Below are 11,593 nucleotides of genomic sequence, written 5' to 3' on the forward strand. Positions count from 1 at the left end.
CGTTTGTCTGCACTGGGATTTTAGGCAAAAGAATCTAAAGATACCATGGGCAATATTAACACTGGAGCTGATCACTGGTAGCACCAAAGCCGCGTATCAGCAGGTGGATTAAGTTGGATTCCAACTTCTGCGTAAGTCATTTATTTAGTCATATTACACCCATTTAGCATTCTTAATTGTAGAGCAGAAAGGACTGCGCGTCCCTTCTATTTTATCATCGATTCGTCAAGCAAATTCTTTCTTTTACACATCTTGCAAAAGCCCCAGCATATAGTCAAGTGTAAATAAAAGCAAGAATCAGCTCTGCTGTGCTTGATCTTTGCTGGCAGCGCTTCCCACACGGTAATTTGGAGGGCTCTGTGTGGGCACAGTTTGGTTATGGACCGCTTCATAGCATCACTTGGAGATATTCAGCCACCAGATCCTCGCTATTCCTTTTAGCAGAACGGAACCATTTGGTTTGTGCTGTACACGTTTCATAATGCGCTTTCAAGCCGTCACCTATTGAACGCGCGAAGCCGATTGTTAAAAATAACTTAATATAAGGAGCAAATTAATTTAAAAACTAAAACTAATGGTGCGGCAGTAAGGACCTTTGTTACCATATGCCCTTTTGTCTCTTTTCCACTGTTTTCTGTTTAGCAATGATTTTCGATACTGTAAACAAGTCCTGCAGATTCACTGCTGTTGGAAGTGGCTCTTTTTGGAGGAGGTAATATTAAAAAAGGAGAATAATCCCCTCTCCACCACCTTTTTGTGTCGTGGTGGAAAATACCACTGTCTTGCTGCTGGTTTAGATTTATCACTTACACTTTGAGCTGACCCTTCTCTTTGGGTTTTCTCAGCTAGGCGTAGGTTTTATTCTTGCTCACCCTATGCAAAATATCTCAAACGTTCCTTTCATGTCCATCTGCTCAGCTAAATCCATCATAACTCAGGCTACCCATTACTGCTTCTCCATCAGATTTATCCCATGCAAGTCACGCGTCTTCACTTTTGAAGCCCTTTATGTCCCTTTTCTGCTCTTTCAGACTCCCTATTTATTTCCCTCTGATGCCACTTTCCATCCCTCACTCATCCCAGTTTCAAACAAGCACCGAGTTTCTCTGCTCCTTGTTCTTGGAAGGAATTTCTGCTCAATGTAGACAACATTAATTTATTAACTTCCCACAAATCCCTCTAAAAATCCTCTTGGCTGCTCGTAAAGCACTTGAAAACCATTAGGCCGGTGCTATACTTAGCAGGCTGCCCGTCACGAGAGCACAGATTTACTCAGTTTCCTTTTGTTTCACCATCAATTTGTTGGGTTTTTATCTTTGCGAGCATTATAAGCACATCGAGAAAAGAAACATCCTGCTTTATTTTTCTTCCTTTTGCATGTTGTGTGGCACAGTTGGGTCTGCTCCGAAACCAGCAGGAGAAAACAAAACAGGTCAGGGCATCATCTACAGTGTTGGTACCTCAGGTTTAATTAGTACCACGTTCATTTACAGGGGTTTGTTTTGGAGCTAACGCTTCCCTGGACGCCACCAGGCATGGCCTGGGGAACAAAAGATGCTGGAGACCTGGTTTGCAAGTTGGACGTGGATTTGCTGTTTGGAAAGGAGGATTTTACACTAAGAGATGCCGTTTGGCTGTGGACCCAGGGGATCATCTCTGGGCTGGTTTATTTACTAGTACAGAGGTAGCTGTAGATGCCAAGGGTTACACAAATAAAAACAGATGCTTTTTGATAGCTGTCAGCATTATAATGAGGAATAAAACCAAGCCCTGGATACTTCTGGCCATCTAATGGCAATATTGTAATGCTCGCTCGGCTTCTTTCCCCCCCCACCCTGTATTTTATGACAATCGCCTCAAGTCCTGATCTGATGGGATTACGCCAGATACCAGCACAGTGGGAAACTCATCAGCGATTCAGATTCCTTCAGTCAGAATGTCAGTTTTATCACAAAAACTTGCAAAGCTTACCGTGGCGATATCAAATTTCCTCTTTAGTCGACATTTTGTTTGAATGCCATGAAGGGGCTCCTTTCTCGGAGCCCCCAGCAGTACAATAAGCGATGCTCTTTGAGGGTGGCTCGATGAATACCAAGTTACCTTCATTAAATTTCCCCTTCATGCCTTAGCATGGAATATTTCTTTTTAAAGCGCTCTCTCATTTTCTTTTGTGTCTTCATCCTATTACCTTTATGAGATTGCGGCGCATCAGCTTGATGGAAAAGGTGGGTGCGCGGCTCCCTCCGCGGTTTATTCCAGCGCTCAGAAATATTCTGCTGGCGTCTGAGGTGCTTGAGGAGCAGCTGGGAAAGCGAAAGCACATCAAGTAATTGTAAACTTAATAAAAACACGGCGTTCCTGGCGTGCCGTGTGGCGCACGGCGCGGATCAGCCTGTTGCTCGTATTGACTTTTGCGCAGAAAAGGCCGCTTTAGATTTCACGTGTGTTTTGATTCTCTAAAGTAGTTATTGAGTCAGGGTTCCCCGGCGCTCCTGGTTCGCTATTATGTTGTGTATTTTTATTTTTCCTTCAGTTTAGTTGTGAAATTCCCGAGTGATTAAAAATATATATAATAATAATAATGGGATATTTTCCCTGCCATGTGTCCCAAAACACAGATCTCAGGACATGGGACAGTTCAAGGAAGGGACCTCCAGCTCAAAGCAGGGTGAGCAATGCGACCAAACCAGGTTGCTTTAACCATTCAGGTATTTAAAACCTCCATGTTTTTACTCCAGACACCTCATAATTACTGGTTTTGCATTATCCCCCTTTTCCTACAAGCCTTTTTTTAGCAGTCAAGCCCCACAGACCCTTAAACGCTTCTATAAAATTACCCTTATTTATAGGAACATTAGAGAAGTTTTCTTCTAGGGAGATATTTCATTCCCTCTCGAGGAGTTTCCTCGCTCTTGGCTGTTTCTGACCGTCCATCCGAGAACCGTGTCATCCATCACCAACCAGAAATCAATCGCAAACCCTTCTCTGGGGTTACCATAATGCACATTGCGTCTTCTTTCCTGAACGGGCGATCCTGCAGCACGTGGTTTACGGCCATCTCATCTTAGACAATAATCTCATTTAGCGTTTTCCCAACAGCGCAAATGGTGCATTAGGCGAGCGCAACAAGCCTGGCAGATCGATACGGAGACGACGCTGTCCTTCAACAGATTAATCCAAGAAAATGGGCTTTGTTGACTTGAAGGAAATGGTCCCGTTGGCATTGACCCACGTTGGGTCTGCGATGTCTGGAAGGACGGGCAGCGCTTTGAAAAATCACTGGCAAACTGTCATAGTATGAAAAGAAGTAACTGGGGCAGGAGGTGATGATTCTTACATCTCAACATAAAGAGGCCATGGATGCATTCAAGTAAGATATGATACATGGACTTTGAATGGTCACTGATCATAGAATCATTTTGATTGGAAGAGACCCTCAGGATCATCAAGTCCAACTCTAACGGTATGGCTCTGGGAGAAAAAGTAATGTAAAAAGCTTCTTAATATGGGTTACAGTACAGAATTTATTCATTTTATTTATTTACATAATTTATGTAGCAAATGTACAGCAGCCCATTTCCTTTGCTCTTGACTTAGAAGACACACTCTGTGGAGTCGCTTTACAATCGGTTATGAAAAAAGGCACAACTAGGTTTACTGTGCATTTTTTTTTTGTTAAGTCATCATTTATTGTATTGCTTTATCAACCCAGACCGGCATTTCAGGCATTTAAAACCAGCTCTAGTTAAGTTGGACCTAAATCATCGCCGCTGTGAGTCTTGGGTCTACAAAGAGCGTACGTGGAGCTTCCTCTCGTATTCCATCCCGACACACACCCTGCCATGATCAGGCAGCGTATAGCGGTTTATGGACATACATTTTGATGCTTAACACACTTTTGAAGCACTTGCTGATATCAGCAGAGCAGGGATTAAGGGAAAATCCTCATCCATAAGACTCTACAGAAGTTGGATGTTTCGCATCATACAGTGTGTAAGCACCTGGGACCGCATTGAAATTCTGGTTTAGGCATTTCACAAGTGTATGGTAATGAATGAAAAGAGTAAGAGGGGTGTTTTATATAAAAGTATATACTGTAACATCAAGGTAACTTATTTTTTTTATTTATTCTTTTGGTACTACATCTTGAGTGGTTGCCAAGAAGTCACTTCCCTTAAGGAACAGCATTGTGCTTCGCATTTCACGTTTTGACTTCAGTTAAATAGAGATTCGCCTTGGACAATTGGCAAAAAAAGCAAGGAACAGAATATTTATCTGAGCACACTGTGGCTCATGAGTGTCTTCTTTTTTACAACCTTATTTGAACTAAAAATAATATAGGCTGGAATGGATGTTAGAGCAGCTGCTGTTGGGCTTTCCTAGCGGGGTAAATGGGAAGCTGCGTTAAGTACTAAGTTTGCACATATAAAGCAAATGGTTGTCCCTTAATTTTCATGTGTTTTTCTGTTTTTTCGAGCATTGAAATATTTGATCTTTTACTTCTTTTATTCCCATTTTAATTTTGTGTTGCTCTCAGTGAGGATAATGTTTTATAGATTCATGCCAATGACAAGATTTTTGTCCAAAAGAAGTTGGATTTCCCAGGACGAACTAAAGAATCTTCCATTCCTTTGGCTTCCATCGAAGGCAAAATGTGTATTGCATTGGGCAAAAAGATGCCAACAGTAATGAAGCTATACAGGAAATAAAATTTAAAACAAACAAACAAAAAACAACTGAATAATTTGCACATCTGGTGTCAAGATTAGAACTGAGTGGATGGGAAAGAGGATGCAGCAAAAATAGAGGCTGTTATCAGATCCGCACAAGTCGGTTGTGTAATTTGCTGACGTGTTTTTATATTCTCGAGGTCAGCCCAATGGTCATTTCATTTGTATGCAGGAGCAATATTGAATATTATATGTAGCAAGATGATATGGTCGTAGGACTGTAGAGCATTGAAGCTTTCCTGTGGTTCTGGGGCTGCTTTTCTAACGTGGGTGAGGTCAGATGCGCTTCGTTGTTGCTGGGATTTTCAATTAAAGATGTGCGTTTATATTAATTTGAATATTAATTTTCTTTGTCCACTGGAACCAAGGCACTGGATCGGGAGGACACTTGTTGTCCTAATAGCCGAAGTTCTACAGTTCACCTTGATGTTTGCTCACCTTAATAAGCTAAATAGCTCTACAAACAGCATTTCTTTATAACTTTAAAGTGTTTCTCCTCACTTCTAGTAGTTCGCAGGAAACCAAAAGGTCCTTTTTCTCTTTCCCCAGGCGATATGAGTCTCATCCCATTTGCGCAGATCTGCAGGAGAAAATTCTCCAGTGTTACCGGCAACACGCTCAGGAGACGCTGAGCTGCTCTGCCCTGGCCAGCCAGTACCTGCGCTGCGTCAACCACGCCAAACAGGTGAGGGGGAAAAATCATCGCTCCATTAACGGCGGATTGAAGAACACACTTGGATTATCCAATTAGTCCTCCTTACAGCGCAGTTCCCAGTCTGCGTGTTCTCCCAAGCTCTGCGGAGTCCACTTTTGATTTATTTAAACGCTGAATTTTCCATCTCTTCCCTTGGGAAGTTCTAGTTTAGTGTATTGTGGCTCTTTGCAGATCTTTCCTGATATCTGCAGTTTTAGCGGTAAAACAAGGTTTAAACTACATGCTACTGTTTGTCATAATGAATGAATGGATGTCTCAAACTAGATTGCTTATCAGTTGGAAGTCTCAATTTCTTTTATATTATGTACTTTCATAGTCTAATATTGCCATTTACATGGTCTTGCCCTCCTCTCATCCACTTTCCTAGGGTATGGGTTCTTAGGGTAAATTAAAACCTTTATACTTTATTAATGCAGCATAAAAGAAAATGATAGTAATACCCTGTTTCTCCAATAATAACACAGGGTCTTATATTAATTTTTGCTCCAAAAGATGCTTACTTTTTTACATGTATAGCTGCCTGGACACTATTTAAAATGACTCTTTTTTTAAATGAATTGTAAGTAGGGCTTATTTTTGGAGTAGAACTTATATTTTGAGCATCCTGAAAAATCGTACTAGGGCTTACTTTCAGGGTAGGTCCTATTTTTGGGGAAACAGGGTATGTATGTTTTCCAGTTAAAAGAAGCCTATATTTCTAAATATTATTCTTTTCCACAAGCTTACGTCTTTCAAATATAGAGAGATTCATATATTGACCTCAGTTGTATTCTTAAAGAAGCGAGCTGGAAACATGCTTATAGCATATGCAAAAAATTGCTTAAATAAGTCTGTTGATCGTTATTTCTGCTAAAATCTATGAGTTAATATTTAAACACGTGAAGACACACGCTCCAATGTGTTAGCAGAGACCCACCAAGTGCGTCTGCTATTCAGTAATGTCTACAATCATTCTTGGTGACTTTGTTGCGGTTACACTGGTGCTGTCTTGCTCTGGTATTACTGAAGGCAGCTCTAAAATCATTTCGTGACATTAAACATCGTTATAATCACTGAAGACTGTAAAGAGGATCCATGTGATGAAAAATAAAAGCCAGTGAGATCACCCTGGCCCTTTCAAAATCACCTCCTTCCATATATCCTTTGTCAATATATTAGTTAAAGGTTGGACTTGGTGATCTAGGAAATTTTGCTCATCCCTAAACTGTACAGTTCCCCATGAACTTCTGACCTGGATTTTTAAAAATTTCAATTGAATTTCAATTTTTTTCATTAATTAAGTTTTCCCTCAATGTGATTGTTGTATTCCCAAACCCAGTCTGAAGTTACTGGACCATGGGTGGGTTTGAGATGTTTTAGAAAAAAGGCCAGTGAATAATATTAGGTTGTTATGTAGTCAACTCGATTTTCACTGTGGTTTGCATCATCTGGAACACTAGTTTGCTGTATTTATAATTTTATATTATTTTTAAAACTAAGAAATTTCGATTAATTTCCTATCCACGTTTAAGTTTGTATCTGATAGGAATTTCTTCAGAAGACTATGATGAGGGCGAATTAATTCATGTTCAAAAGTTGCAGGAAAAGGAAATTGCATAAATATGAGCATTAGGTTTTTGAACCCTTTTAAACACCTTTTTTGTTGAAGATCTTCAACCAAGCCTGTCAAGTAGTTAAAAGCGTTTCCTAAATGCTGCTTATTCTCTTTCGCACATGCTTTAGGATGAGAATTCAGAGAGGTTTCTCTTATGATAACAGAGAAAGCGAAGCCTTTTATGATGGAAATATTTGCAAGCAGGAGCAATTGTTTTTCATAATGAACATCAGTCCTGTGTAGCTCATCCTCCATGTGTCGCGGCATAATTGTAATTATTTTATGGTACTTGCTGATTGCCCAGAAGTCCAGGCAAACAGTTACTTTGAAATAATTGCTAAACGCTGCTATAAAATACTGCAGAATTACCCGCTGCGTTGCGCTTGTTTGGGAGACAGAGGAGCGGGATAAATAGCGGAATCAGAAATGAAAAAGTGAACTGATGCCGGCTACAAGAACCGAAGAAAGAAGGAAATTTGCTGGAGGGAATAGACCAAGATATTGAAAAGCAAATAAGTGAACTAATCCGATTTCCTGGCAGTGAGTCTGGGCACTTGTGCTCAGGCTGAGCACACTCTGTGCTTTTCATAAATTGAATTTATTGACTCCTCTTTCTTCCCTATCTTGCTTATAATTATCTCACCCTCTCTTCTGTGTGCTCCTTATTTCTCATCCTGTCTGTAATCTCATGTCTCTATCTGTCCTTTTCTCCCCTTGTTAGAAAGGCCCAGAGAGCTGTTAATTCAAAGGACTTTGACACATTGTTGTATCTCCACTTTAAATCTTTTCCCAAAGTCGTGAGAAGCTGCCGAGATAAATTAAACTCCATTATTAATGTTTGCATTTTATTCTAATAGCAACGGAGAGAAAAAAACCTACTTAATGGAGCCGTTAAGGGGAAGATATTAGGATTGTGTGTGTATTTGTGCTCCCACTGCTGAAATAACTCCAGCCGGACCAGTCACTAATATGGGCCATCCAGCGGCGTTTTTATCACTTATCTCAGTCCACCATCCACTGATATGGGTACAGTGGCTGTTAAAATACCCCATGAAAGTTATTTTTATGTTTTTATTTCCTTTGGGCTACAGGGAGTCCCAATTCCTATATGGGAACACAACTAGACTGTAGCTTAATGAAGTCTGCGCAATAGTTTCCCCCTAGACCATTGAATTTCAGAGGGATTCAAGTCTCCGTGGGCAGGTGAGATTCGAATGTGCTTCAAAGAATGAAACCAACAGCAGCCTGGTTATAAAATGTTCTCTAAGCATTATTTTAATCTGTAGGATGGAATGGTCCTTTATCACACTTCCTAGTTAGAATAAAACCATTATTTTAGCCTCATCCTTCAGTATTGTTGCTAGAGCCCATCCTCCATTCTAATAGAAAAATATGTAAAATTAATCTAGCTGGAAACACTGAACTGAAACGCAATAAAAAGATATTGTCTTTTATGGCCACCATTTAGCATTAGCTTGACTGAAAGGAATTTATCATGGAAGAGTCAAACCAGGTTCGCTTCACACCTATATTGGTGTAGGGACAAAAACACAAGGAAAACACTTGAAATACATTCATTTCTTAGGTGATATTAAATGGCAGGGTCATTAAAGGCAAGTAAAAAATCCCAAAAATGTAGAAAACCAAGATGAAATTTTGTGGGCAGAAATACACGCGCGCTGCACAAATACCTGCGATTCCTTTCCTTAGGACGCTAAATAAAAGTAACACGATTTTTCTCGGATCTTTGGGGAATTTCCTGCGTTAACTTATGCGGTATTCAATTTATGTAAAGTTAATATTCACCCCAGCGATGGCTTCAAGCAAGTTTTATAATACCAGTGAAAATAAAGAGTCTTCCAGTTCAAGCACACCCCATCAGTTTTACGGAAATCTCCGTGGGGGCGTTTTCAAACCAAGATTGGAGATTTTGTTAACTAAAATAATTTTCCCTTATTTTCTTCTGTTGTAGCATCTCGGGACTCCTTTTATTATGTCAGCGTGTGCTTGATCCTGGAGAATATCTGAGATCACAAGGACGTTTACCACCTTCTCCCATGCACACTGTCCTGCCCCTTGGCGCATCTCTTGATCCTCACAGAAACGCTGCTCGATCTAGTTGAACAGTTTACTGAGTTATATTTAGAAATACCATGAGAATTTGTTTGAAGGCAAACGTGACAACACCTTTTTAATTCCCTTTATTTGGAATTTCCCCAACCCGTGTGGCTCTGACGGTGCAGTCTGGACTCACAAGACAACGTGCCCTGTCTGGCCAGATACTCCTCGGATACTCAAATCAGCTGTTTGTAGGTGTCCTGTAAGGTTTCAAGGTTTACATCTGGTCTTGCTCCTGCCGTAAGCCCCAAAATTATCAAATCCCTTCCTACCATTTCTTAGCAGGAGACTCTTAAGTACTTTCTTCCCCATTGGCTGCATTTTGAAGGCAAGAAGTTGGCCAATGTCTTAGTCCTCCAGCGAACATAAGTGACCTCTGGTGTGCTTTTTCTTCCTAGCCTGTCACTGTCCTATTAGATCCCACTTTTCTGTTCTCCTTGCTGATCTAGACAAACAGTATCCATACGTGCGCCCATTTCTGCAGACTCTTTATTTCTAGATGATGCTGTAGGAAGTTCTTAGTAGAGCCCTATGTAGTGTCCTTGCAAGTCTGTGTTGTTGAGGAGTCAGGACCTTGACGGCAGAGCTCTGTGGTGTGGCAGGAGAAATAACTCTTAGACTACTTGACAAATCTGTACTTTTAGCTCTTGGTGGCCTGTTTGCACAGGAGGTGGTTCATAGAATCACAGAATAGTTTGGGTTGAAGGGACCTTCAAATCTCCCCCAGCTCCCCCCTTGCCATGAGCAGGGACATCTTCACCAGCTCAGGTTGCTCAGAGCCCCGTCCAGCCTGGCCTGGGATGTCTCCAGGGATGGTTCAGCCACCACCTCTCTGGCCAATCTGTCCCAGGCTCTCACCGTGAAGTGCAAGGTCAGAGCAACATGTTCAAACTTTGAGATTTTGATGATGACTCAGAAGACAAGTTGGAGATCGGCTGAGGAGACACTTAGCGTTGTACGACTTCAGGATATATTTCCTCGAGTATGTAATTGCTGGAAACACGGTTTATCTTTTTGGAAGGCCAGACATTTTAATTTCTTTAATAGCCGTATCATGACTAGACCTGTGGCAGCATAAGGATGGATGAAAAGGAATAATTCCTACAACTCTTCAGGATTCCAAATGGCTCAAATACCTTCATTCTGCCTCTGTGTCTTGTCTCTGTGATGATGTGCATATTGGCAATGTTTCTTTTTCTAGATTTTACCTTAAAAAATATTCATTTCCTAGGGAGGAATTGTAGCCTGACTTTACTGGAATAACTGTGAGTTACTGAAATATGTGTTTTTCCTCTCTCTTCCCTGCCCCCCAACCTTGTTTTTTTAGCAGAGCATGCTTGGGAGAGGAGGATAAAGGCATCGTCCAAATCAAGCACAAGACCATCAACTCTAATTTCAGCAGAAGAGCATTTTTTCCCCCAAGAATGATATGACAGCCCATTTACAGGGCAGACCAATAAGGAGAAGAACGGGAAGGGCCATTTCGAGAGCAGCAGCCATCACGGCTCAATCAGTGTGACCATTTGAAAAGCCAAGACCTGTATCTTATTACATCAGAAATCGCACATCGGAAGATACTGTTCAGTCTTAGTAAAATCCACTTATTGGTGATTGAAGGAAGGAAAAGAAAAGAACCTTTCACTGACCTTAGAAAGGGGAAATATCCTTCAAATGCTGCTATTTCACTGTAGAATCTCCTCAAAAAGTTGTCGCTGTCAAAGGCGCAGGTTTGTAACACTTGGTGTGCCGGGACGCGGCGGCACTTTGTGAGTCAGGCAGCTGCTGCTCCTCACTCTACAGCCGCGTTCATCGCTCGTATTAAAGTTTTCCTTACAACGTATAATGATATAAATCATACTTTAACTTATTTCACGAATTATGGAACTTAATGAAGTCTCTCTCCGGGCCTTCTGCTGGAATGATGTTAATGATCCAACACTCAAGTTGTAACATGGCCTTTATTTACATTAAATGATTCTGTTGTGCTCCTCCTATCAAGTACTGATGAACATGCCTCTCTCTCTACCAACAATAAATATATTTTATGCACAAGATTGAGGTTTCAGTCTCTCTTTCCAGCTCTCAGAGGCGGGTGATGTTCCCTCTGCTGTGCCAGTCATGTTTTTCCAGGTGATATTATTGCTGCAGCTTTTAAGGCACAGACTTTTATGCATAACCAACCTTGATTTCGGGAGCGGTACTTACATAGAACTCTTTTCCACGTGACAGTGCCGTGATTCATGCACCACGAGATCTTCCTTTCTTGGAAAGTGTGTGTGAATGAAAGGGCAAACCGCCCAAAACTGCAAACCCTCCTTATGCGAGTACTTCCATTGAATTGTTTGTGCTCAGATAACAACTGCAGCATTGAGCTTACCACGCGATCTTAGCAAAAAGGTTTTACACAATAGCAAGTGTCGAATGAGCAATGTGTCC

The 11,593-nt window shown here is 41.1% G+C and overlaps 1 protein-coding gene across 2 annotated transcripts in view; it reads left to right on the forward strand.

Moving 5' to 3' along the window:
* The window catches only part of CHCHD3 (coiled-coil-helix-coiled-coil-helix domain containing 3), a 158,798-nt gene extending 147,587 nt beyond the window's left edge, over positions 1 to 11,211 (forward strand). The window contains exons 7-8 of one of the 2 annotated variants that reach the window (XM_082060017.1): positions 5,280 to 5,415; positions 10,485 to 11,211. In XM_082060017.1, the coding sequence (XP_081916143.1) occupies positions 5,280 to 5,415; positions 10,485 to 10,511 (163 nt within the window). In that variant the 3' untranslated portion in view covers positions 10,512 to 11,211. The remainder of the gene's footprint in view (positions 1 to 5,279; positions 5,416 to 10,484) is intronic. The other variant, XM_082060018.1, reaches the window with a different exon arrangement.
* The last annotated feature ends 382 nt before the right edge of the window (positions 11,212 to 11,593 follow it).

This window comes from Streptopelia decaocto, assembly GCF_964273445.1.
Source record: "Streptopelia decaocto genome assembly, chromosome: 1".
NCBI classification, from domain to species: Eukaryota; Metazoa; Chordata; class Aves; order Columbiformes; family Columbidae; genus Streptopelia; species Streptopelia decaocto.